The 23,012-nt window shown below is 44.9% G+C and overlaps 1 protein-coding gene across 4 annotated transcripts in view; it reads left to right on the forward strand.

Moving 5' to 3' along the window:
* The window catches only part of SCARB1 (scavenger receptor class B member 1), a 50,239-nt gene that overhangs the window by 18,999 nt on the left and 8,228 nt on the right, over nt 1-23,012 (forward strand). For all 4 annotated transcript variants that reach the window (XM_035097616.2, XM_035097618.2, XM_035097617.2 and 1 more), the window contains exons 3-11: nt 195-336; nt 1,549-1,752; nt 3,648-3,743; nt 5,480-5,595; nt 7,557-7,723; nt 9,564-9,682; nt 18,973-19,046; nt 20,561-20,612; nt 22,283-22,429. In XM_035097616.2, the coding sequence (XP_034953507.1) occupies nt 195-336; nt 1,549-1,752; nt 3,648-3,743; nt 5,480-5,595; nt 7,557-7,723; nt 9,564-9,682; nt 18,973-19,046; nt 20,561-20,612; nt 22,283-22,429 (1,117 nt within the window). The remainder of the gene's footprint in view (nt 1-194; nt 337-1,548; nt 1,753-3,647; nt 3,744-5,479; nt 5,596-7,556; nt 7,724-9,563; nt 9,683-18,972; nt 19,047-20,560; nt 20,613-22,282; nt 22,430-23,012) is intronic.

Here is a 23,012-nt window from a genome sequence, read left to right on the forward strand (position 1 = left end):
GAGTGTTCTGCTGAAGAACACTTAAATTCGTTATGGATATTGTCTCTAGAAAATGACATTGCAAGAAAGTTCTCATATGACAAAACTACGGAGTGTCTGCAACTTCTACAACCCATTATGGAGGGAAGCCTTCCATGGTGGAAGCAATGGAGGTACTGATTTAGCCTGAGTCTTTCTGCCTCTCTCTTCTGCAGGGAGTACCGAGAGAAAACGAACATAACTTTCCATGACAATGATACAATCTCCTACTTAGAGTATCGGAGTTTCTACTTCCGGCCAGAGCTGTCAACTGGGTTAGAATCTGACTACATTGTCATGCCAAATATCTTGGTGTCGGTAAGTGGACTCACAGTTGCTGTGATATTTATTTCTAGTTTCTAATTGTTTTTGTTTACCTCGGTTTAAACATATGCTATGCAGTGGGAGGAAAGGGAAAGGGTACAATGTGGTTATAGGTTTTCAATTCCCTGAATACTGGCTTTCCATTTTTGTCTTTAAAAAAAATGAAATAAAAATAAATGCTCAAACATCTAGTGCTTCTGGTTGAGAAGAGATGCATGGAAGTCTGTAGGCCATTCAGAGCAGCGTGTTGAATAGATTTATTGCTTATTAAGGGCTGCAGGAATTTTGATAATCCTACACTGGAAAAAGTCACAAATGCCACCAGTTAAATGCAGGGAAATCAAGGGATAGTCATGGATTGCATACTTAAAATCGATCCCCCCCTTTCTCCATTCCCTGCCCTCAACCTTCCCCCTGCCCCTGAATTAATACCAGAGGCACACTCCAGTCTTACATCCCATAAAATTTACTTGTAGGTTGTTGAAGAGTAAGAATTATCTGCTCTAAAGGTAATATCTCTGAATGAGTCATTATTCTGGGTTTCCTGATTGAAATGAGATGAGCCAAGAACACTGACTCATACAGAGATGTGACAAACTGCCTCTTCTGGGGTAGGTTTCCCAGTTACTTTCATTTACTTTATTTTAAATTACTTACTATTCTATACATTCCAAGTATAACATATAAAACAACAAAGCAATACAAACACATCATTTTAGACCCACCAGCAAATTCAGAGACACTTCCTATCACATATTAAACCTCTGCCTTAAACAAAATTAACACCCCCTCATACCCAAATGATTTCATTTCTGTTTTAATTTTTATATTTCCTGGATTGGTGACTTTAAGTTCCTGTTCATTTTATATCTATATTGACTGTTCTCATATATATACACAAATTGCAAAAGTCTGCAATCCTAGCTTCCCATACCTGGAAGTAAGCCCTGTTGAATTCAATAAGTAGAGATAGTTAACATCATGCTGTTTTCATGGCATGTTTAGCTGTTGTTGTGGTGTGTGTTTAAATATGAGACATATATAGAAGGTGATTTGCGTATTAGAGAGTTTGCCTGGGGATCAGTTCCCAGTACTAGCCAGCAATATGTATCTGTGCCAGACAACATAAGCTCTGCTTACAAGCATTAGTGCATGATAACCTGTCCGCGCTTCTCTCTCCCTCTTCTTTCCATCTTTCACAACCAGGCTGCAGCGGTGATGTTGGAGGGCATGCCGCGGGGCGTTCAGCTGATTGTCAGCGCCACTTTTGCTGCCTTCGGACAGGGTGCTTTTGTGAACCGGACGGTGGGAGAAATCTTGTGGGGTTATGATGAGCCGCTCATCGACTTCCTGAACAACATCAAGCCTGGCTTACTTCCCTTCAAAGGGAAATTTGGCTTGTTTGCTGAAGTAAGTAAAAACCTTGGGAGGGAACTTGGTTCTCTGAAGTTAGTGATGGAGGGACACGGTGGAAGTCATGAAGGGCAAGGCGGAAATGAGAAGAGGATAGGTGCAACAATTCTCTAACAGATGCCAAGAGAGAGGCGTGGGAAGCTGCCTTGCTCCAGATCAAAGTATTTGCCTGCCCTGCCCAGCCTCGAAGAGAGCTCTCCCCAGTCACCTCCCATCTAATCCTTCCAAACAGAGGTGTCAGGAATTTAAGGCAAAATATAATTGGGCATAGTTTCACGCCTGTGGTTAAACAAAGTAGCATGAGAGGAAGACTCCTTCCATGTACCAGCACCTGTAGGTCTTGCCAGTAACATGTAATTGAAGACTAAGAATTGCTTCCTGAAGCAGTCCAGGGCAGTGTGTGCAAAAGTCAGGCCAGTTTTGCAAGACATCTCCAGATAAGGAGTTTCTAGAAGGCAGGGTTTGCTCCTAGCTTAGGGTTACCAGAAGTTCCCAGTTCCCAGGGACAGTCCCCGAATTTGCAAATTGGGAGGCAGTGCAAGACAGGAGTGCCTGGCGTGCTCTGGTCCATGGGGTCACGAAGAGTCGGACACGACTAAATGACTAAACAACAACAACAACCCCAGGAAACATGGCAGCAGCAGCCGCAGCAGCCCGGAGCCAGCCTGGTAGTGCAGTTGGCTCTAGCTGGCTTCAGGAGATGCTTGCTGCTCGCTGCCATGTCATAACACATCATATGGGGTGGGGACTTCCGGCAGGGAAAAACGGCAGGCGCCACAGCAGCGAGCAGCTCCTGAAGCCAGCCAGAGCCAACTGCACTACCAGGCTGGCCCCTCCTGGGCAATGGCCACCCACCCCTGACTCCCGAGCCTCCCCTGATCTGTCAAAACAAAGGGGGAAGGGGGAAGGAGATCAGGGAAGGCTCAGGAGTCAAGGGCGGGCAGCGTGCCGTTGCCCAGTTTTAAAAAACTCGGCACATTTATGTTTCACAGGGTGCGAAAGAAGGGCTTTGCACCTTTTTACAATATGCATGTGTTCTTGGGCCCAGGTTCTTTTGCCTCACCATCTACTGACTCAGCTTCAAAAAAAAAAAAAAAAAAGGGTGTCCCCGGTCCGGATTCATTGAAAAAAATCTGGTAACCATATCCTAGCCACCATGCCTTCTGTTGGTTGCTATGGTGGGTATCAGTGGCAAAAATGCAGCGACTGGTTCAATGTTTCAGTCTAGGGTGCCTCGTACAGAACCACACATCCAGCATCCAGCATAACAGTGTTTCTTCCAGCTTCCTCAACCTGCTGTCTGCCAGATGTTGGATAGCAGTTACCGTCAGCCCCAGGCAGCATGGCCAACCTTTGAAAATGAGGTCAAGATGTCTAGAAGGCACCAGATTGGGGAAGGCTGCTCTGTTCACATAGGCAACATCCAAACTGGGAGCTAGTGTGGCAGAGCGGTTAAAGTGTCGTGCTCGTACCTTGGAGACTGAAGTTCAAATCCCTGCTCAGCCATGAAGCTCACTGGGTGTCCTTGGGCCATTCACTAAATCTCAGCCTAACTTGGGTCACAGGATTGTTGTGAGGGCAAAATGGAGAGGAAAGGTGGAGTGTAAATGTATTGATAATGGTATTGTCAAGGCCTAAGGTCAAGATCTCGCCCAGCCCAGCAACCTGAAATCATTTTAGCTGGCGGTGTCAGGGATTTGGAACATTATGCAAAGCTCAGAGGTGCAGCATATATGGTACTATACCTCTGAGCTATGGCCAACCTTCCTTGCAAACCCTTCTTAAGAGGGCAATGTATGAAGTGGCCTTCCTTCCTGATTTCCCTAACCCTAACCCTTCTGAAAAGCAGGTGAGCAAGGCATGTTAATAATATATCTTCTCTTCCACTGCAGTTCAACAATTCAAATACAGGACTGTTCACGGTGTACACAGGCATGAAGAACATCAGCAAAGTCCATATGATAGATTCTTGGAATGGACTGAAAGAGGTAACGGCAAACAGCTCTCTTCGTTGAAACTCCTCTTCCATTGTCTCTCTTAAAAGGCAGACAGAATCAACCCATTCAGATCCTCCTATTCAGTCAAGATGTTTTGGCTCTGCTTTTGTCTTTCCAGTGCTGTTTGCTGTCCCATCAACTCAGAACAGAGTCTTCTTTTAATACGGAAGACTTGGCACAGCATAGGATCTGCCATTGATTCCGTCATTTTTTTTTCTTTTGTAATCTCACCTGCTCCCATCAAATAGGCTGAACCATGTGCATCACATGGCTGGGAAGAAAAAACTTCCATGGAGACAGCTCAAATTCAGCCACAATAAAAAGTTGAATTCTTCAGTTGGTGTAAGCCAAGTGTGAGGAGCCGTTTTCACCCCGAGGGCCACATTCCCTTCTGGGAAGAAGCCTTCCAGGGACCACATGGCAATGACGGGCCAGGGGCAGAAACAAAAGCTGGCAAAGCAACTGCAGCAAGGCTGCAACTTAAGCACATTCTTAACTTGTGGGCATTCAGCTTTACGTGCATGGGCATTAATTAATTGATTGATTAAAAAGATAGTGGAAAGGTGGTGGAGTTCCAGGAGAAATGACTTTGGCAATCCCACCTGCCATCGAACCCAATGTGTTTTGACTATAAATGATTTTGGCTTTAGGCACAACCCTCGGAACATAAGCCCTGTATAAGTTATGGGCTTACTTTACGCTCAATTATACCTTTGCACAGTAGGCTAGTTTCTGCACAACATACTCACACACCCATCTCTATCCTCCATCCAGACTAAAAAGAGTCATTTATCAGAGTTCAAGGATGCATCCTAGCCAATCAAATGCACTTGTGGTGTGAAGTGGAGCCAGTGAGGCTTGGGGAAAGGGGAGGAGTTGGAGAGGTCTGGAGGGCTGCGTTTGGCCCTTAGGCTGGAGGTTCCCCACCCTGGTATAAACTATACAAGCGAAGAAGGTCTGCATTTTTTAAATAAAAAAATAACAGTGTTTTGTGTAGCACAACCCTCTGGAAATCTGCCCAGACCCAAGTCCTATTTGTGTGTCCAGTGAGCCATGTGGCCAGGTAAGTCTCTCTCTCTTAAAGGCAGACAGAATCAACCCATTCAGATCCTCCTATGCAGTCAAGACGTTTTGGCCCATGTCAAATAATAGATTTAAGTCCTTTGCACAATTTGAAAGGAGTGCCTTCCACATTGATAAGACTGCAGGTTCTTAAATGGATGTATTCAGCTCAGATAACTTGAGATTGTATCTAGAGTGGCTGCTTTAGTTTTACACAAGCTAAGAAAAAAAATTCTGCGCTTTCTTCTTCTTCTTCTTCTTCTTCTTCTTCTTCTTCTTCTTCGTCTTCGTCTTCGTCTTCGTCTTCGTCTTCTTCGTCTTCTTCGTCTTCTTCGTCTTCTTCTTTGTCTTCTTCTTCTTCTTCTTCACAGCTTCTGTATGGTACTTTTATGCAGAGACCTTTTCCTTCCTAGTGATTCAGACCTCTGAAGAGTTTCCTGGTACAGTTTGTTATTGGCAAAGAAAGTTTCAAGTCAACTTGTGTAACTGAATTAAAGGAAAGATTGTGTGGCAGAAAGGTCTGGGGAATTCTTCAGGGTTTGCCATGGGGAGGAGGAGGCCACTGTTCGCAATGACAGCCCAGGCTTAACCTCTTTGGGAGGGAGGGTTTCTTGCTAGACTCAGTTTAGCTTCTGGTTATTCTTAGGGATCCATTTTCCCTCTAGGTGTCCTACTGGAACTCTGATCAATGCAACATGATCAATGGGACGCCTGGACAGATCTGGCCTCCATTTATGACCCCTTCCTCACCTGTGGAAATGTACAGCCCTGATGCCTGCAGGTAAGCTGAGAAGAAATCCTTTCTTGCAGAGCACATCTCCAGGTATTGCTGGACTCCACATCAGCTCCAGCCAGCAAAGCCAGGCCTTGGGAGATTATGGGAGCTGTTGTCCACAAAATCCTGGAAAGCCACAGGATCCCCCCACACCAGTTCTGAACTGGAAGCATAGGAATCTGCATTATATCCTGAGCCACACTATTGGTCCATTTGCTCAGTGTTGTTCACACTGACTGGCAGGGACTCTCCAGGCTTTCAAGCAGGAGACATTCCTAGCCCTATCAGGAGATAGACTTGTCCAGAGGACAGGCCATGACTCAGCGGTAGAGCACCTGCTATGCATGCAGAAGGCCCCAGATTCAATCCCTGGCATCTCTTGGCAGGCCTGGAAAAGACCCAGCCTGGAGAGCCATTCCCAGTCAGGGCAGCCACATTGCAGTGTTTCTCAGATGACAGAGACCAAAGCTTGCTTATTTTTTGCGGGGGCCTGACACTCCCTTGCACCCACCTCTAGTCTGCTTGAGTTTCATCCTCCATCTCTGTATTATATCTTAGAATCTCACCCCTCACCCCTTTTAGAAGAAGCAGTCAGAGGCTGACCTGAGGCTTCTGGCTTCTGGTGTGAGATCCCTGCCTCGGAATCAGCTTATTTAGAATCCATATCCTGAACAGGGTTGGCTCGAGACATTTTGCTGCTGTAGTTAAAATGCCCTGCTGCTGCCGCCCCCACCCACCAGTGTGCCCACGCTGTCACAAGCCTTGTCATTGCAACTGCACCCTCACCTGCAGCCGCACCTGTGCTGCTACCATGACACAGCAACAGTGACAAGGGCAAGGGCACTGTGTTGGCAGCATGGCGGGGATTGCATCCACCACCTGAGGCAAATGGCTTCACCTTGCCTCACACACTGGCTGCCCCAATCCTGATGTGCCCTTACAGCTCTGGGCACTGGGTAAAGACATACATAATTGCAGAACTTGACGCTCTCTGAAAAGGCAGAAAGTGATTAAAAACTTGCCTTCAATCATCCGCAAATGGGCTTTAGGCCTGTCAGCAGCTGCCCATGGGAAAAGTTGGCTAAGTCCGAGTCTCAGCTGGGAAGCGGAGGTGTGGAAACATCTCCTGGCCGAAATATGAGGTCGGCGTGTTCTTTCAGGGTTTCCCCCCCCGGGGGGGGGGGAGAAATCCCTTGATGAGATTGTAGTCTCTTACAGGAGAAGGTACAGTCCCTATTCCTACTTGGCAATGTCCCTCTTGCAGCTGCACTCAGAGAAGGCTGCTCCCGTGTGAACGGTTGAATCAGGTGCGGTCCGTTGAGGATGTTGAAACTGGATTCTCGATATTCCCAGTGGCCTATTAGGGGCTGCTCTGTATGGGACGGGCCAACATCCTACCGTAGAAGCCAGGTTGGCTGTCTCTACAAAAGTAAATGACACAACGTTCTAGCTTGTTTACAGGCACAGTTCAAAGTACTGGTTTTTGTAGTTTTTTGCTCTTTTATTTTTTAACATAAAGCTCTTTATTTATTACATTTATTGCATTTATTTATATATTTATTTATTCCCTTCCCACGTGTCTGATGTTTTAGAGTTTACATCACTAATACCAAAACATCTAACATAAAGTAAGAGGGGAGAAATGGTGTGTGTGTGTGTGTGTGTGTGTGTGTGTCAGACAAAACTAGAATTTGTTAGTTCTGCCCGCATTGGCTTTGGCTCCACTTCCTGTTAGCTTCTCTGACCTCTGCCTTATCAGTCCTACCAGTCCAAATGGGCACCAGACACCACGGCCCACTTCTGTTCAAAAGTGGCCAGATAGATAGTTCTCGAAAGCTTAGAAGGTATACAAAGGGACCCCAGTTTCAGCAGATGCTGTAGTGGGCCTCAATGTGTTCAACTTTCATCTCTGAAGTATGTCTTCTGATGCTTGGGTGCCCCTCATCTCTTGAAACCCCTGTTTTCAGGTCCATGAAATTAAACTACAGTAGATCCGGGGACTTCAAGGGAATACCAACGCTGCGTTACGTGGCTCCAAAGAACTTGTTTGACAATGGTACAGACTATCCTCCCAACAAAGGCTTCTGTCCATGCCGCCAGTCTGGAATCCAGAATGTCAGCAGCTGCCGATTAAGTACGCCTGCAAAGTATTTTGTCCCCCACCCTCCAGCAATGATCAGCATTGTCCAATTTGTTGGGGTGGGGGTGGGGGCTAGAAGTGTTTAGACATCTCCTTCATTGTTCTTTTGCTGATTGTTTTGCAGGAAAATCTGGTACTATAACCCAACCTTTGCTAGCCTGGTTCCCTCCAGGTGTTTGGGGATTCCAACTTCCACCATTCTAATATGGCTAGCAGTCAGGGATGGTGGGAGTCGTAGTCCAGCAACAGCTGGCGGGTGCTAGGGTGGGAGACAGCTGCCATAGCCTCTCACATGAACGTGGAAAGCCTGCCTGGTGTGGAGTCAGAAGCATTGCCAATCTAGCTCAGAGTTCGTTTTGCCAGTTGATCTTGGCCAGACTTATTTTCTAGCCCTCCTGCCCTAGATTTTTTAAGTGGAGTTGCCAGGGTTTGAACCACTAACATTTTGTATCTAATTTATTTCTCTAATTTCACAATTATTGGTTGCAATAAAATCCCCAGAGCAGTTTACAAAAGCCAAGTGAGTGCAACAGCAGCTTCCTGTCAGATGAAAACTTGGATCGTTCCTCTGCCTTACAAAATACCCAATATCACAAACTGTTATGGGAGAGAACAATGGCAATGCTGTTCTCTGTGGGGATTGTGTAATACTTAACTTGCTGTTGGGCAGACTTCATTGTGCGGACATGTTCTCTCGATGTCGTATAATTGTTAGCACGTCTTGCTCAGAGGCTGACTTGGGGCTACTCACTCTCTCAGCCTAACTTACCATACCTCCATGGGGGTGTTAAAATAAAATGCAGTGGAAGAAGCCATATTTGCCACCAGGAATGCCTTGGAGGAAGGGCAGGATATAGGTTGATGCATGTATAAGAACGAAAGAAGATCCTGCTGGCTCAGGCCAATGTCCCATCCAATCCAGCATTCTGTTCTCAGAGTGGCCAGTAACAGAATCATATAGTTGGAAGGGACCCCAGGGGTCATCTAGTCCAGGGGTCCCCAGACTAAGGCCCACGGGCCGCATACGGCCCAAAGGCCTTTTTTATGGTCCTCACTCATGCTTCAGGTGAATCATCTGCTTGCATTTTTTTATTTGCTTATACATTTATTTCCCTTAAAAATGGGGGCAGGGGAGGGGGCTGCTCCAGGAATTGGTAATGAAGTTGTTGTCCACAGCCAGCTTTTGCTTCATCCTTGGAAAACCAGCCCCAGCTCAGCCCCAGGGACGAAAAGCTGCAATCCATATTCAATGCAGTGAAGGCCGTTGCCTCTGGGAAGCCTACAAGCAGAACACAGGTGCACCAGATAGCCCTGCTGTGAAAAGAGTTTGCTGGACTGGAATTTACCTTTGGTGTGAACCCACAGGGCTGCTGCTACATTTTATGTTGTCTTCCTGAAGGCCCCCACAGCTCTAAAAACATTGTCCTTCTGTATTTGCTCTCCAAATATGATTTTTGGCACTTTCTTGCTGTGGTCAAGGCATGCATTTGGCACAGACGATGCTATTCACGGTAATGTCTGATTACGTGTTTGTTTGTCTGCAAAATCATATTTTCTTTCACCCACTGGTGTGTCACACAATCTCCGTCCTGCAGTTTTGCATGCGGAAGATCAGTTGTTGTGGTTGTTTTTTAAGTGACGTTTCTAATCTTCATGATCATAAAGGGTGTGAAATACTGTTCATTGTGTCAAGTTCCTGGCTGAAATATTCCAAAGGCTAAAAATTAACAAAAAAATCACAGGGTCAGGAATGGGTGGAGTACAGGTAGCGATATGATTCCATGCCTCAAACAGCTTTGTTTTGAACTGCTTGCCTTTGCTTCTTCTTCTTTAGATGCACCAGTATTCATTTCCCAACCACACTTCCTGAATGCTGACCCAGAACTGTTAGAGACAGTGGATGGCTTGCATCCCAACGAAGAGCAGCATGGGCTTTTTCTGGATCTGCACTCGGTGAGTGAGCCATTCACCCACTAACTCTGGTGCTTGCTTGCTTGTTTAGTGGGTGTCACTGTGGTGATGGAACCGGGAGGGGGTGGGCTTTTTATGTTAGAAAACAGACAACTCAGAGGAGTCATGATGGAGGTGTATAAAATGATGTACGATGTGGAGAAGGTGGACAGAGGGAAGTTTTTCTCTCTCTCTCCTTTTATTAGAACTCCAGATTGGGCTTGTGAAATGACACTTGCAAACCCTACTCTAATTAATGTTATCAGGCTCTTAGATGTCAGCCTTCTGGTCGCCTCTTGATTTACAACAATATTTTATCAGCACAATGAGGACCCTTATCTGTGACCCATAAATATGGCCTGTTGAATGGAAGAGGGCATTGCATCACTTTAGATTATGGGGAGGCGAGGAGGGATACCATGCTTTTAATGCACCATCATGTTAAACGTAATGGTCTGTAAGTAGAAAATTAGCAGCGTTGGTGGGGGTGAGGAATTCTAGCCTGACTTGCTTCCTGCTGTTCTAGTTTTCTATGTGCAAGGAGGGAGTGCTGCATTCACGTTTTCAAATGTCCCCCTACAGTCCATTTACCATCACATTGTGCTACATGGGTAGACCAGGGTTATTATGATGATTATTATTGCTGCCACTACCACCCACCCTTCACCAGCAGGCAGGTTACAACGATTACAAATGGAAAAGTTAAAACAAATGTGCTATTCCAATAGGCATGAATGCAATGTCTATCTTTTCTGTTCTTTTGAAACTAACCTGGGAAGTTTCTCTTGGTACAAACCCAACAGCCTCCCATTGATCTGTGGGAGGCAGTTTTACAATCTCATCTGGTTGCACCCCTATCTAATCTGCTCTCCATGTCTACCATCTGTTTGTGGCATATGGCTTGCCATGAATTCCATAGTACAAGGATATTTTTTTATTATTGCACTGATTAAGGTAGCTTTAAAATCATAAATCAATTAGTGCAGTGATTTGTCTCAAATGGTGGGGGCCGGCTCCCTCTCCTTGTGGGAGTGTGGGCAAGACACCTGAAGGTGAGGCATGTGGAGATATGGGATGGCGGAATAAAGATCTGTGGCAGACAGAGCAAGAATGGCTTTCTTCCTCATGGCAGAGGTTTGAGCATTGTAGCCATCCAACCTGTAGCTTTCTTGGCATGTCCAGTTAAAACAAGTATGGGGAACCTTTGGTCCTTCAGATGTTGCTGAACTACAACTCCCATCACCACTAGCCATTGGCCATGCTTCCTAGGTTGATTGGAGTTGTAGTTTAGCAACACTTTGACAGCCAAAGGTTCCCTACTCTTGAGTTAAAGGGACATCAGGTGGTGTCAGGGACCGGCTGGACACTGAGGAGTGGAGGCTGGATACGGAGGAGAAAGGGGGTTGGAAACTGACTTGGAAGAAGGGATCCGTGATCTGGGGGAGCTTGTAACAGCCAGAAGATGAGAATCGAAGACAGGCGACACCTCACTGGGTGCACACCTAGGAACAGCTGAGAGACGAAGGACCTTGTCCTAACGCGTAAGTGTACTTTTGAGAATAAAGAGTTAATTCTTTCCTCTGGACCTTCCTTGGCTGACAGCGCTATAGCAGGTAGTCCATCAAACTCAGGATTGCCTATGATGGGCAACAGTTTTCAAAGGCACATGGATGGAGAACTTATGGCTTCCAGATGTTGTTGTGCTCCACCTCTCATCAGCCCCAGCCAACAATGCCAGAGGCCAGGGATGAGGGGAGTTGCAGTTCAGCAGCATCTGGAGAGTGGCAGGTTCCTGTCAACTGGTGTACATAGTGCATACAAAATGTGTATTTTGTTGTTGGACTCCATCTCCCATCAGTCCAATGCATTATGGCCAACCAGCAGGGATTATGGGAGTTGCAGTTGTAGTGTTGCTACACCTGGAGGAACACAGCTTCCCCTTCCTAATGGTGTAACTCAGCTTTGTCAATATTACTTGGCAACCAAGGTGATAGCATTTATGATTTCACCCAGTGTAGTATTAAGAGGGTTAGGAGAGAACTGGAACAGTAAATGTGTAGATGAGAGATTACAGTTAAAAACAAACCAATAGAAAACCTCTTAAACATCTTCCTGTGTGGGGAAACAATTGCAACACAAAATCTGTTATGTGCAACACAATTTTAAAAACATGAGAGAGACGGCAATAGTTTTATTTAGTTTTATGAAACTAGCTTAAGTTATTTATTTAAATCATTTTTATGTTTTATTTTTATTAGTAACAGAACAATTGCAACACAGACATCTACATGTTGTACTCATAAAAAATTACACCAGCCACCTCTCACTTCAAAAGAAACTTAAAAGAAGGCCTGAACACACACATTCAAGCAGAAGCCAAAAAAAAACCCAGCTTTCCTTTCGCCCAGCAGGTCACACTAGGTCAAAGAGTCTCTCCAAAAGGATCTGAGGATTGGGAGGCCTGGGCTCTTTGGATTGCTTGACATTTCCAAAAACAAGGAACCAAAAAACCCCAACCTCTAAGAAGTATATAATCTAGCTTAAAATATCAATTAGAACATCACCTTAGTTGGTTAGAGCATGTTGTTGATAATTCCAATGTTGCAGGTTCGATCCCTGTATGGGACGGCAGCCTATTCCTGTATTGCAGGGGGTTGGACTAGATGATCCTCAGGGTCCCTTCCACCTCTACAATTCTGTGATACAGTAAAGACCCACATTTAAAGCAACATAATGAACAGAAGAACAAAAGAGTATTTTATACAAAAAAAATTACCAGTTTTTAAAAATACAATATAAAAATTCCACATAAAAAGAAAATAACACTAGCAATGATACTAGTGGTTACAGCATTGAACCTATGACCTGCAGGTAAAAGATAAAGGGGCCCCTGACTATCGGGTACAGTTGTGTCCGACTCTGGGGTTGCGGCGCTCATCTCGCTCTATAGGCCGAGGGAGCCAGCGTTTGTCCGCAGACAGCTTCTGGGTCATGTGGCCAGCATGACAAAGCTGCTTCTGGTGAACCAGAGCAGTGCACGGAAACGCCATTTACCTTCCCGCCGGAGCAGTCCCTATTTATCTACTTGCACTTTGATGTGCTTTCGAACTGCTAGGAGGGCAGGAGCTGGGACCGAGCAACGGGAGCTCACCCCGTCACAGGGATTCGAACCGCCGACCTTCTGATCAGCAAGCCCTAGGCTCAGTGGTTTAACCCACATCGCCACCTGGGTCCCTTATGACCTGCAGGACCATGGTTCAAATCCCCACTCAGCGCTGAAGATCACTGGATGGCCCTGAGCCTCTCAATATCACTCAGCCTAGCCTACCTCACAGGGTTGTTGAGGATAAAATGGGGAGGGGAAAAATTGTGTTTGCCCCTGAGCTCTCTAGAGGAAAGGTGGAGTATAAACATCACAATAAATAAATGAAAGTGCAATACAGTGGTACCTTGGGTTACAGACTCTGCTAACCCAGAAATAGTACCTCAGGTTAAGAACTTTGCTTGAGGATGAGAACAGAAATCGTGCAGCGGCAGCAGGAGGCCCCATTAGCTAAAGTGGTGCTTCAGGTTAAGAACAGTTTCAGGTTAAGAACGGACCTCCGGAACGAACTAAGTTCTTAACCCGAGGTACCACTGTATACTCGTACTCATAATTTGGTATTGCGTTATACCATCTCAGGTATGTTGGATCTTGAGAAGAATGGTGCGTTATTCAGCAAACATTGTCTCCAATTTTACATTCTAGATTTTTACTTTCCTTCTTTTACTCTAACCCCCATCTGGACTATACATTTTAATGTAGCATCATACTGCTTTAAACAGTCATGGTTGTCCCACAACACAGAATCCTGGAAACTGTAGTTTATAGAGGGTACTGAGAGCTGTTAGGAGGTCCCTATTCCCCTCACAGAGTGACAATTCTCAGAGTAGTTGAACAATCAATCCCTCTTCCTAGTGAACTCCTTTGGGAGAAGCCATGGCTGTTTAAAGTGATATGATACTGCTTAAATGTATAGTGCAGATGGGGCCTAAATTTAGTTTTGTCATAACTGCGTTTTCAGAGAGCTTGATGCAGCTATAGCAGGTCTCCAGAGGAACTACATTAAGACTGATCTTTGAGCTTTTATACTGGACTAATATAGATTAAAGGAAAGATTATTTTTAACATGCTTCTGATAAGTTGTTTGATTTTTTAAAAAACATCCCTTGCATCCCAAGGCACTTGAGAGAGCATTTTAGTCTCGTAACAATTGTTACCTCACCGTTGCAGAAAAGCAGGGCTGGGCAGAAGGACAGCTATTTTGTGTGGTTAAGTGTCTGACTAGGAGGCGTAAGAGCCAGGTTCAAATCCTGTTACACAAAGCTCACTGAGTAACTGACCAAAGACCACCAACTCTCAGCCTGACCTACTTCACAGGGTGGTTGTGAGGACAAAATGAAGGAATTGGGGATGGTGATGAGCTCCTTGGAGGAAAGGCAGGATATAAATGTCATGCATTGGATCTGCTATATAGTTTGGAAAGCTTCACAGTACAAATACATTACAACAATATGCCTCATCACAGTAAAACATTGCAAGGGGGCTTATGCCAAGTGAGGCCGTGCCATCTTTCACAATACATCTATTTCACAATACTTGTCTAATGGGGCAGTGAGTGGTTCTCCATGGCCTCAAGCCAGGGGTATTTCCCAGCCCCTCTACCTGGAGGTGGCTAAGCTGTGGCCTTCCGGATATTGTTGGGATTCCAACTTTCACAAGCCCTGGGACAGCCCTACCCGTGAGGCACCCTGTTTGTTCCTGAGGCAAATCTTCACTCACACCTTCTTCCCTGGCGGGGAAAGGGATGCCATTTTGTAGTTCATCTCAGGTTCCAAAACGCCATGGGCCGGCCTTGCACCAGTCCCAACGCACATGGCCAAAGGTAAGGGCTATTTTCTGGGCCTTCTGCACTCAGAGCATGTGCTCTAAAATGGCAGTTTTGTGTTCTTTGACAGGTTAGAAAGACTGACAGGTGTCAGTCAAGTAAGTTATATTTTCATGTGTTTTTCAAACAAATATATAATTTTGTATGCCTGTTTATATTCTTTTTTTCTACCCCAAAGGGATTCCCCTAAACTTTAAAGGGATACAATTGTAAAAAAATAGCTAACTTAGAACAATGATATAACAGTAACTATACAACAGCATAAAAGCAGCCAGGGCCAGCCCTATCATTAGACAGAGGGAAGCAGTTGCCTCCAGCAGCTGGTTTTCGAATTCCAGAGAGGCAGTAAATTACGTATAAGTTAATGGACTGCTGTTTCTACTGCCAAGGACAGGCACTTCACAGGATTTTCTGCTAAAGATCCCAAAATAATTAGGCAGGACTTCAGAGGGATATCCCTTTCGCTGTTACACCTCAGGCAGCATGATATATTGGGCCCTAAATGAGGGTATTTCAGGCCGGAGCTGGACAAGTTGACTGCTCTTTATTTGAAAGAATATCAAAACCTGGACAAGGAAAAACATTTCCACCTGGCGCATCACACAGATTTAATAATGGTCACAGACTTGGACAACTTCAGAAGGGGGTTGGACAAACTCCTGGAAGATAAGGCTTTCAGGGGCTTCTAGCTATAATGGCAGTACACTCATGTCTGTGGTGGTATCCTTCTGTATACCAGTTGAGACAGATGTGGAAGGCAGTTAATAAGCAACAAAGAAAAGTAATAGTTGCTGGAGTGCTGTTGCGCTCTTGGCCTGCTTTGGGCTTCACTCAGTTGGTAGAGCATGAGACTCTTAACTTCAGGCTCATGGGTTTGAGCCCCACGTTAGGCAAAAGATTCCTGCATTGCAGGGGGTTGGACTAGATGACCCTTGTGGTACCTCCAAACTCTACAGTTCTATGATTCTATGAAATGTCGGTGCCTGGCATCTGGTTGACTGCTGTGAGAACTGAATGCTGGAAGGGGAGAAGAGGACTTTGGTCTGATTCAGCCAGGCCCTTAGTGTCCTTTGGTTATCTTGTGTCAAGATAACAAAAAAACCCTCTAGTGAATGACCTGTGTTTTCTTCCCACTTCTCTTTCTTTTGGTGAAATTCTGCTGCTGCTACTGTTTATTCATTTGTAACATTTGTATGCTACCCCATGATATAAGGTTCTCTGGGAAGCTGTAATGAGCAAGTTTCAAAAAAGAAAAAGAAAAACATTTAAATACACAAAACATAAATACAGCAGAAGCAAACAAAAACAACAACAACAACAACAAAACAATAATTTTTGCTCACCTGCAATTACCATAGAGATTTTAAAACAGAGAGGCCCAGATTATTCTTTGCTAGTCGATGGCTTTTCCTTCTTTTGAATACTGCTTTGTGCACCTTGTTGAAGTGTATAGGAATGACAGTGTTATAATTAAATTAAAAACAGTTTTAAATTGAAAGGATGAATTCTATGATAGGGATCATTAGGAGAAGGATTAGTAAGACTCCCAATTATCAAATTGCCATTATAAAAATTGATGGTGCAACCTCACCTGGAACACTGTGTACCATTCTGGTTGCCCCACCTCAAAAGGAAAATGGGCCAAGGCATATTGGACAAGGCATGCTACGTGTGCTGCAATATTTCAGTGAGAGTGGCTGCCTTTGGGAGAGGCTTCTGGTCATATATGAGTCACTGGTCACTGCTTGCCTCTTCTCTTTAAGAAGGCAGATCTCTGAAAAGCAGCTCAGGTAGAAATGCCAGCACTAGTTTCAACTTTGCCCCAGCAACATTTAGAAAACATGGACTGAAAGTCCATCAGGGATCAACGGGTAGATGTCTAGATGGTTTTTGCAGTAGGCTGGCAAAGGTTTCAGACTTGCTCTTAGCTCTAACAGGCCCACCAAGTGGTCTGTCCCTATTTTCCAGGGACGGTCCCAGATTTACAGAAGACTTCCTGGTTTCTGATTTGATCCTGGAATGTCTGGTTTTTGCTTAGTATGTCTATTTTCATTGGAGAAATGTTGGAGGGTATGCAACAATTCTGAGTTTTGTGGGGAGGTTTTATATCCTTATCATAGCTCACCTTGTACTAATTTCTTCTCTCTCTCCCTCATTGTTCCATACCTATAGAATAGGAATATTAATAGATTGTCTTGGATCACTTCTTTATGACAGTTTTTGTATTTGCATCCTTAATCTGTACTTAATCAGAATTAGGTTTGGGCTTTGTTATGCAGGTCATTTCACTGGCCTGGTTAGGACACTGAACTGAGCCATGGTTTGTTTTATACCATGGCTTAATTGTGAATGTGCCTCCTCCTCCTCCTCCCCACCACCACCACCATGCGTAGCACAAACAAGCGTTTGTGTAGCTTATGTGTGGTTTGTCGTGCAAACCTGATTAGTAGGAAACAACACATGAACATTAAGCCTGAAAAAAGCCGAGCTTAGGTCTTAGCTCATCAGTTGCAGTTTGTCTGAAACAAACCATGATTTGGGGTTACATGACAAACCAGGTCATATAGGTGGTACCTGAGAAGGGGTGGAAGATGGAGAGGGGAAGAAGCATGTTCACAGTGAAGTCATGGTTTGGCTTAGCATGTCACATGAACAAGGCTGCTGTGTGACTCATGGGGTCCATCTGGCAACTGACTCCACCCCTTGTGCCATCTTTCTGGCTTGTCCTCCAGGCTACCATTTTGCACCTGGCGAGTTGGTGGACCTTGGGGTTCTAGCTGTGAAAAACACCACACAAATCCCAGAAGCCTAAGGGAAATTTGCTCACACATTGAGGTAATGAGGTGCATCCAGCTGAGTTTTTTTTGGAGGACTACTGTTGCAATTAACAAACTGGTTAGTCATGGTCCTTAGTTTCAATGGGGCTCCTCAGAGTGGGACTAACATTTTGCACAACTCACTACCTTAATTGCAAACCCTCTAGCTTTTGCAAGTCACAGCCCTAGTGATGGGCCACATGTGAGTGTCATTGTAGCATCAGGAGCTGCTCCCCTGACATGCTGGATTTTCTTATCTTTACGAGTGCTGGAATCTAAGGCATATGTACTTTCTGTCATATTGAAATAAAAAGGATTGTGCTTCTCCCTGCCACACACCCTGGTTGTGTCAACTATAAAACTAAGCACCACAGCAATAAATACTTTATCGAAGTAACTGTAATTAGGGAGATAAGATATTTAGTGGCTGGTCTAGGAGGTATATAGCTTCAACAAGATAGCTACTCTGCATAAACTGTTTTTTGGGGGGAGGGGTGAGTTGTGTCTTGACTACTCTGGGTCAATGAACCTGACCAGTCCTATGGCAGAGGTTTTCCTCTGACTGTCCCTACTGTCAGAGGTGACATATCTGGCAGCCAGGGAGGGGTCTTTTCAGTGTTGGCTCCTCATTTATGGCCCATCCTCCTCAAACAAGTGAGGGAAATACCTGGAGCCACTGTGATGTAGCCACTCCTAACTCCCATCAGCAAAAAATGACCAATGGACAGGTACAATGTGAGTAATAGTTCACAACATCTGGAAGGTACCACATTGGCAGTGGAGGCTGGTCTATCAGGGCAAATGGGGCACTCCCCCACAAAATGGCCCCCGCCTGCCTGCCACCCAGTGCAGAGGGAGGCACTGCCTATTAGCTTCCTCCTCCTTAGTCCAAATGTTGGACTTTTATTCAGCAAGGAGGAAGATTAGGACAAAAGTAGAATAGCAGGCTTTGCCTATCATTAGCTTTGGCGCCACCTAATGTTGGGCTCCCTGCCTCTCACCCTACCAGTCCCCATGGGCACCGGCTACCACGGCACATTCACTACCTGTGGGGTAGAGGAATGCGACCAAAGAAGTCAAGGCCAAATTCCTTCTCAGCTATGAAGTTCAGTGAGTGATGTTAGACCAGTCAGTATCTCTCTGCTTGACTTACTTCATAGATTTTCTTGTTTTTACAAGTGCTAGAATCTAGGGTACATGTGCTTTCTGTCATGCTGAAATAAAAAAGTGTTGTGTTCCTGCCCTACTCCACTCCATGCCAGTTGTGCCAGTCATAAAACCAACAGCCCTGGAAATAAAGACTCTATCAAACTTTTAATGGTTGCTTTTTATTTTGCTATGCTGTGACTTCTTTTAAAAAGTGACTTAGTGTTTTGCTGCTGCTATCTCATTTCATTGCTGTTTTTTTTAAGGATTTCATTTGTTTTTGTGTGCTGCTGCTGTGAATTGCTTTTTTTTAGGCCGTCAACCCTGGGAGAGCAGTGTAAAAGTATTTAAACAGGGGAGAAGTTTTAAAAAGATAAAAACCATCTCTTTCCTCCTAATGCAGTTGACTGGCATTCCTATGAATTGCTCCATCAAGTTGCAGCTCAATCTTTTTATGAAGAAAGTCCCCGGCATTTGGTAGGTAGCAAAGTTCTCAAGGTGTCATGAGATTGCTTATTTTCAACTCTGTGACCCTCTTCTCTGTCCATCTTGGCTGTTCTTCTCATCCAGATTCACCCCTTCCTCAAGGAAGCTTTGGCCAGATCAGGTTGCTGGGGGTTTATATACTGTATACCTTAGTGCAAGGGTGGATAACATTTACAGTGGGACTTCTACTTACAAATTTAATGCGTTCCGAACGCACATTCGTAAGTAGAAAAAAATTGTAAGTCGAATCCCATAGGAATGTGTGAGGGGCAAGGGGTATCGCGAAGCCCCTCCCCTCCTGAGTTCCAGCCCAGCCCAGAGCACGACTGAGAGCAGGGAGAGCTCCAGCTCCAGTGGGGAAACAGGAAGTGGGATCCAAGGCTCTGGCAGGGTAGAAGAGCCAGCGTCCCAGGTGGGACAGGAAGGAGGAAAGAGGGGGGGCAGACCCATCCCCCCAACTCCGGAACTTCGCAGAAAGCGTCGGGGGAAGAGGATGGGGCTCCCCAAGTTGTTATGCTGGCGCAAGACGCGCCAAAAGCCATTCGGAGGTTCTGATGAAAGCTGAAAAGATGTGTCTCTGTAAATAGCTCTACCTTTAGCACTGTAAATACGCAGCACCAATAAAAAGATAAAATGCAGAGCGGTGGAGAGTCGTTACTCTGAAGTAGTCCCATCCGACCACTGTGACAGAATGCATTGAGAGAAAAAAATCGTAAGTAGAAGCAACCCTATCTAAAAATTCATAAGTAGAAAAAATCCTATCTAAACCACATCCAAGATGGCGGACGGAGCTCCATTCATAAGTAGAAACATTCGTAAGTAGAGTTATTCGTAAGTAGAGGTACCACTGTATTAGCCTGAGGGCCACATTCTGTGCAACCTTCCGGAGGCCACATGTCAGTGTTGAGCAGAGACAGAAATGGACAGAGCAGTGAATGTAAATTTTATCTATGTACACCAGGCTAGTTCTCTCTCTCTCTCTCTCTCTCTCTCTCTCTCTCTCTCTCTCTCTCTCTCTCTCTCTCTCTCTCTCTGTCACACACACACACCTGTATCCTCCCATCCAGACAATATCTGGCTCCCTGGTCTGAGCTTCCCCACCAATGAGCTTTACAAAAATCAAAGGTTTTGATGTGCGCATGTGCGCATGTGCGCGTGTGCACACACACCTCTCTACTCATGCAAGCAGGAGGCATTAATCACGGTTCAAGGCCATGCTCCATCCAGGTAACAGCATTCAAGGAGGGATGAATGCCTGGAGGAGCATTTTCCTTAAAACTATAAGATCAACTTGTCTATACAGCAAAGGGATGTAGCTAGGGAAAGCGCCAAGGACCCAATACAGAGGCTTGGAGGGAAGCATTTGGCCCCTGGACCTCAGACCTTCCACCTCTGCCTTGGCATGTAACATTCAGCTGGGCCCTAAATCCAGAAAGGAATATTGAACCAGCAATCACCCCATCGAAAGTTCTTGCAGTTCTCATTTTTGTCTATTAATCTTTCAGGCAAACAGGGTCAATCAAGACAGTCGTGTTACCTCTCATTTGGTTCGCAGAGGTGAGTTGTGAGAAGCTTGCAGTGGGCTGAATCAAGCCAAACACTGTTGCTTCCTCTTTTATTTTTTAAAGGGGTGTTTAAACGTTTGTCGGTCTTGCATAAGCCAATTTTGTAATGGCTTATTCAACACTTGGCTTCAAGTTGTAAATCGTTTCGCCATGAATCGCGCCTCTGTCCAAAATAATCTCTTGTAGAAAAAGCTCCCCATCCCACCCCTTTGTGAGAATGCAACTATTTTTGCTACTTTTGATACTGTCTAGATTAGGCTCTGCAAAATAAACCAAAAGAAACATGTAACATTGCCTCCCCTGCCAATCTGGGGCCACCCTTGGAAAGGCTGCCTAGACCATGGAGTCCAGCACTACAGCACATGACAGGGGAACCTTTTCCAATCCCCAGGCCCCCTTTCCTCTTGTGCCACCTTCCAGGGGCTGCCTGCTGGTGGAGGGCAGGGCCAGAGCCCTCTGTGCATCCTCTGAAGAGGGTGGCAGCACAAGAACAGGCTTTTTCAATGATGGCTCCCCCTTTACATAATGCTCTCCACAGGAAAGCATGTCAGCTTTTAAGCAGCCTAGAGCAGCATTAGCTTTTTTTTTTTGCTGCTGTATCACACTGTTGACTCATGTTAAACTTATGATCTAACCCCTTAGATACTTTTCACATGCACTGCTGGCGATTCAGGTGTCCCCTGTCTTATATTAGGGGAGAGGTAGTATCTCTGGTGGGAGACGCATTGTGCGCCTTCTGGGGTAGCTTGTCTACCTTTGGTCACCACCTTGCACCTAGCTTATCACCTGTGGCTCCTCCAGAAGTTGTCAGCCAGCGACAGCAGTCACATTCTGGGAATGGCTTTGCCTGGCCAACTATACCAGGTGAGGGTAGACAATGGGTCTCAAACCCTCAGTGAGTTAGGGACTTTGCCTGCATGCGAAAAGAGGCTCCAGCAGATTGAGCAGATGAGACCAGGAGTGGATCCAACGAGGTCAAGTTCCCGGGCAGCCCAGGAACTCCATACCCAGGCTTGCGCTTCATCCCCAAAGGCACACTCCATTGTCTCACAGGACAGGCGGATGCCAGCAAAAGTAGTTATTCTCAACTTAAATGAAGAACCTGACATTTGTCCCTATTGAAATTCATTTTGTTAGTTTCGGCTCAGTTTTCCAATCTGATATAGTAAAGATTAATCAACAAAAGCTATTTTGTGAGTTGGAGAAAGATCTGGAATTCCTAATCTATCTCATGGTGTGGGAAAACACCCTACCCCAAATTGTAATTATACTGCTTAGCATTCCATTAGTTGTCCCATCTGAAATACTGTCAAAATGACAGAGATTGCTACAGCATTTTATACGGAATGAAAAAAATCACCTAGGGTAGCTGCCTACCTAACAGGGGCAGAGGGAGTATACTGTATATGAATAGGCTGAAAAAAAAGGTCCATAGTAACTATGATTAAGCTAACATTACAAAATAATACATATAAACCAGCTGAACAAGTTCATGGGGAAATGAGTACTTTTTGTAATGTTTTGGAGCAGCAAGTCCAACCTTATGCTGCTTATAGCCTGCTGTATCAGTATTTCTTTATGCTCTTTATCTTTGGTTTATTAGGTTTATTCATAACATTATTTATTTTAAAATATGCACACTCATTTCTTCTTTTTGCGCAGAGTGGAGAGATAGGTGGGGATGTCTTCACCATGTACCGTACCTTTATGGTGACTCTCCCTGCGGTGCTGAACTATGCTCAGTATATCCTGGTCGCCCTGGGAGGTGTACTGCTTGTGACGGCAACTCTTCTTGGGCTCAAGAGCAAGGTAGGAATAAAACAACATCATTATTATCGATTGAATTATGTAAATTATTATTTCACTTTTCCATGTAAATATGCACTAAGCAGTTTATTGTCAAAAATCCAAATTGGTGCATAATTACAATAACAATAAAACAATTAATCATATCAAAACTGAACCCCTGAAATCTTTGCTCATTAAATCCCATGATTGACTTGCTTTCAAATTGGAAAAATCATATTTGTTTTAGAATGCAGGTTTTGGCTTTCCTTTTTATCTTCTCAGATTTTATAAAGGAAGGCCAAAACTCAGAGCCAGGCTATACAATCTGCTAAAACTCTATGGTGTGACTCTTGACAGATTTGCACCACCAACTGAGGTTGCCATCCAAGGCAATCGAAGGTGGTAGCATGCTTTCATTCCCATTTTCAATATGGGATATAGAATGGCAAGAAGAAGAAAAAACTCATATTTACCCCCCCCCCCATACACAAAAAACTAGTTTTCTACAAGTTGGGAGGTTTCTTGTATTTAACATGTTGTGCATTCAAATATGCTATTTCTGCACCTGCTGCCAAAGGTGCTACATTCCTTGAACAGCTGTATA

This window comes from Zootoca vivipara, chromosome 17 (genome assembly GCF_963506605.1).
Source record: "Zootoca vivipara chromosome 17, rZooViv1.1, whole genome shotgun sequence".
Classification (NCBI taxonomy): Eukaryota; Metazoa; Chordata; class Lepidosauria; order Squamata; family Lacertidae; genus Zootoca; species Zootoca vivipara.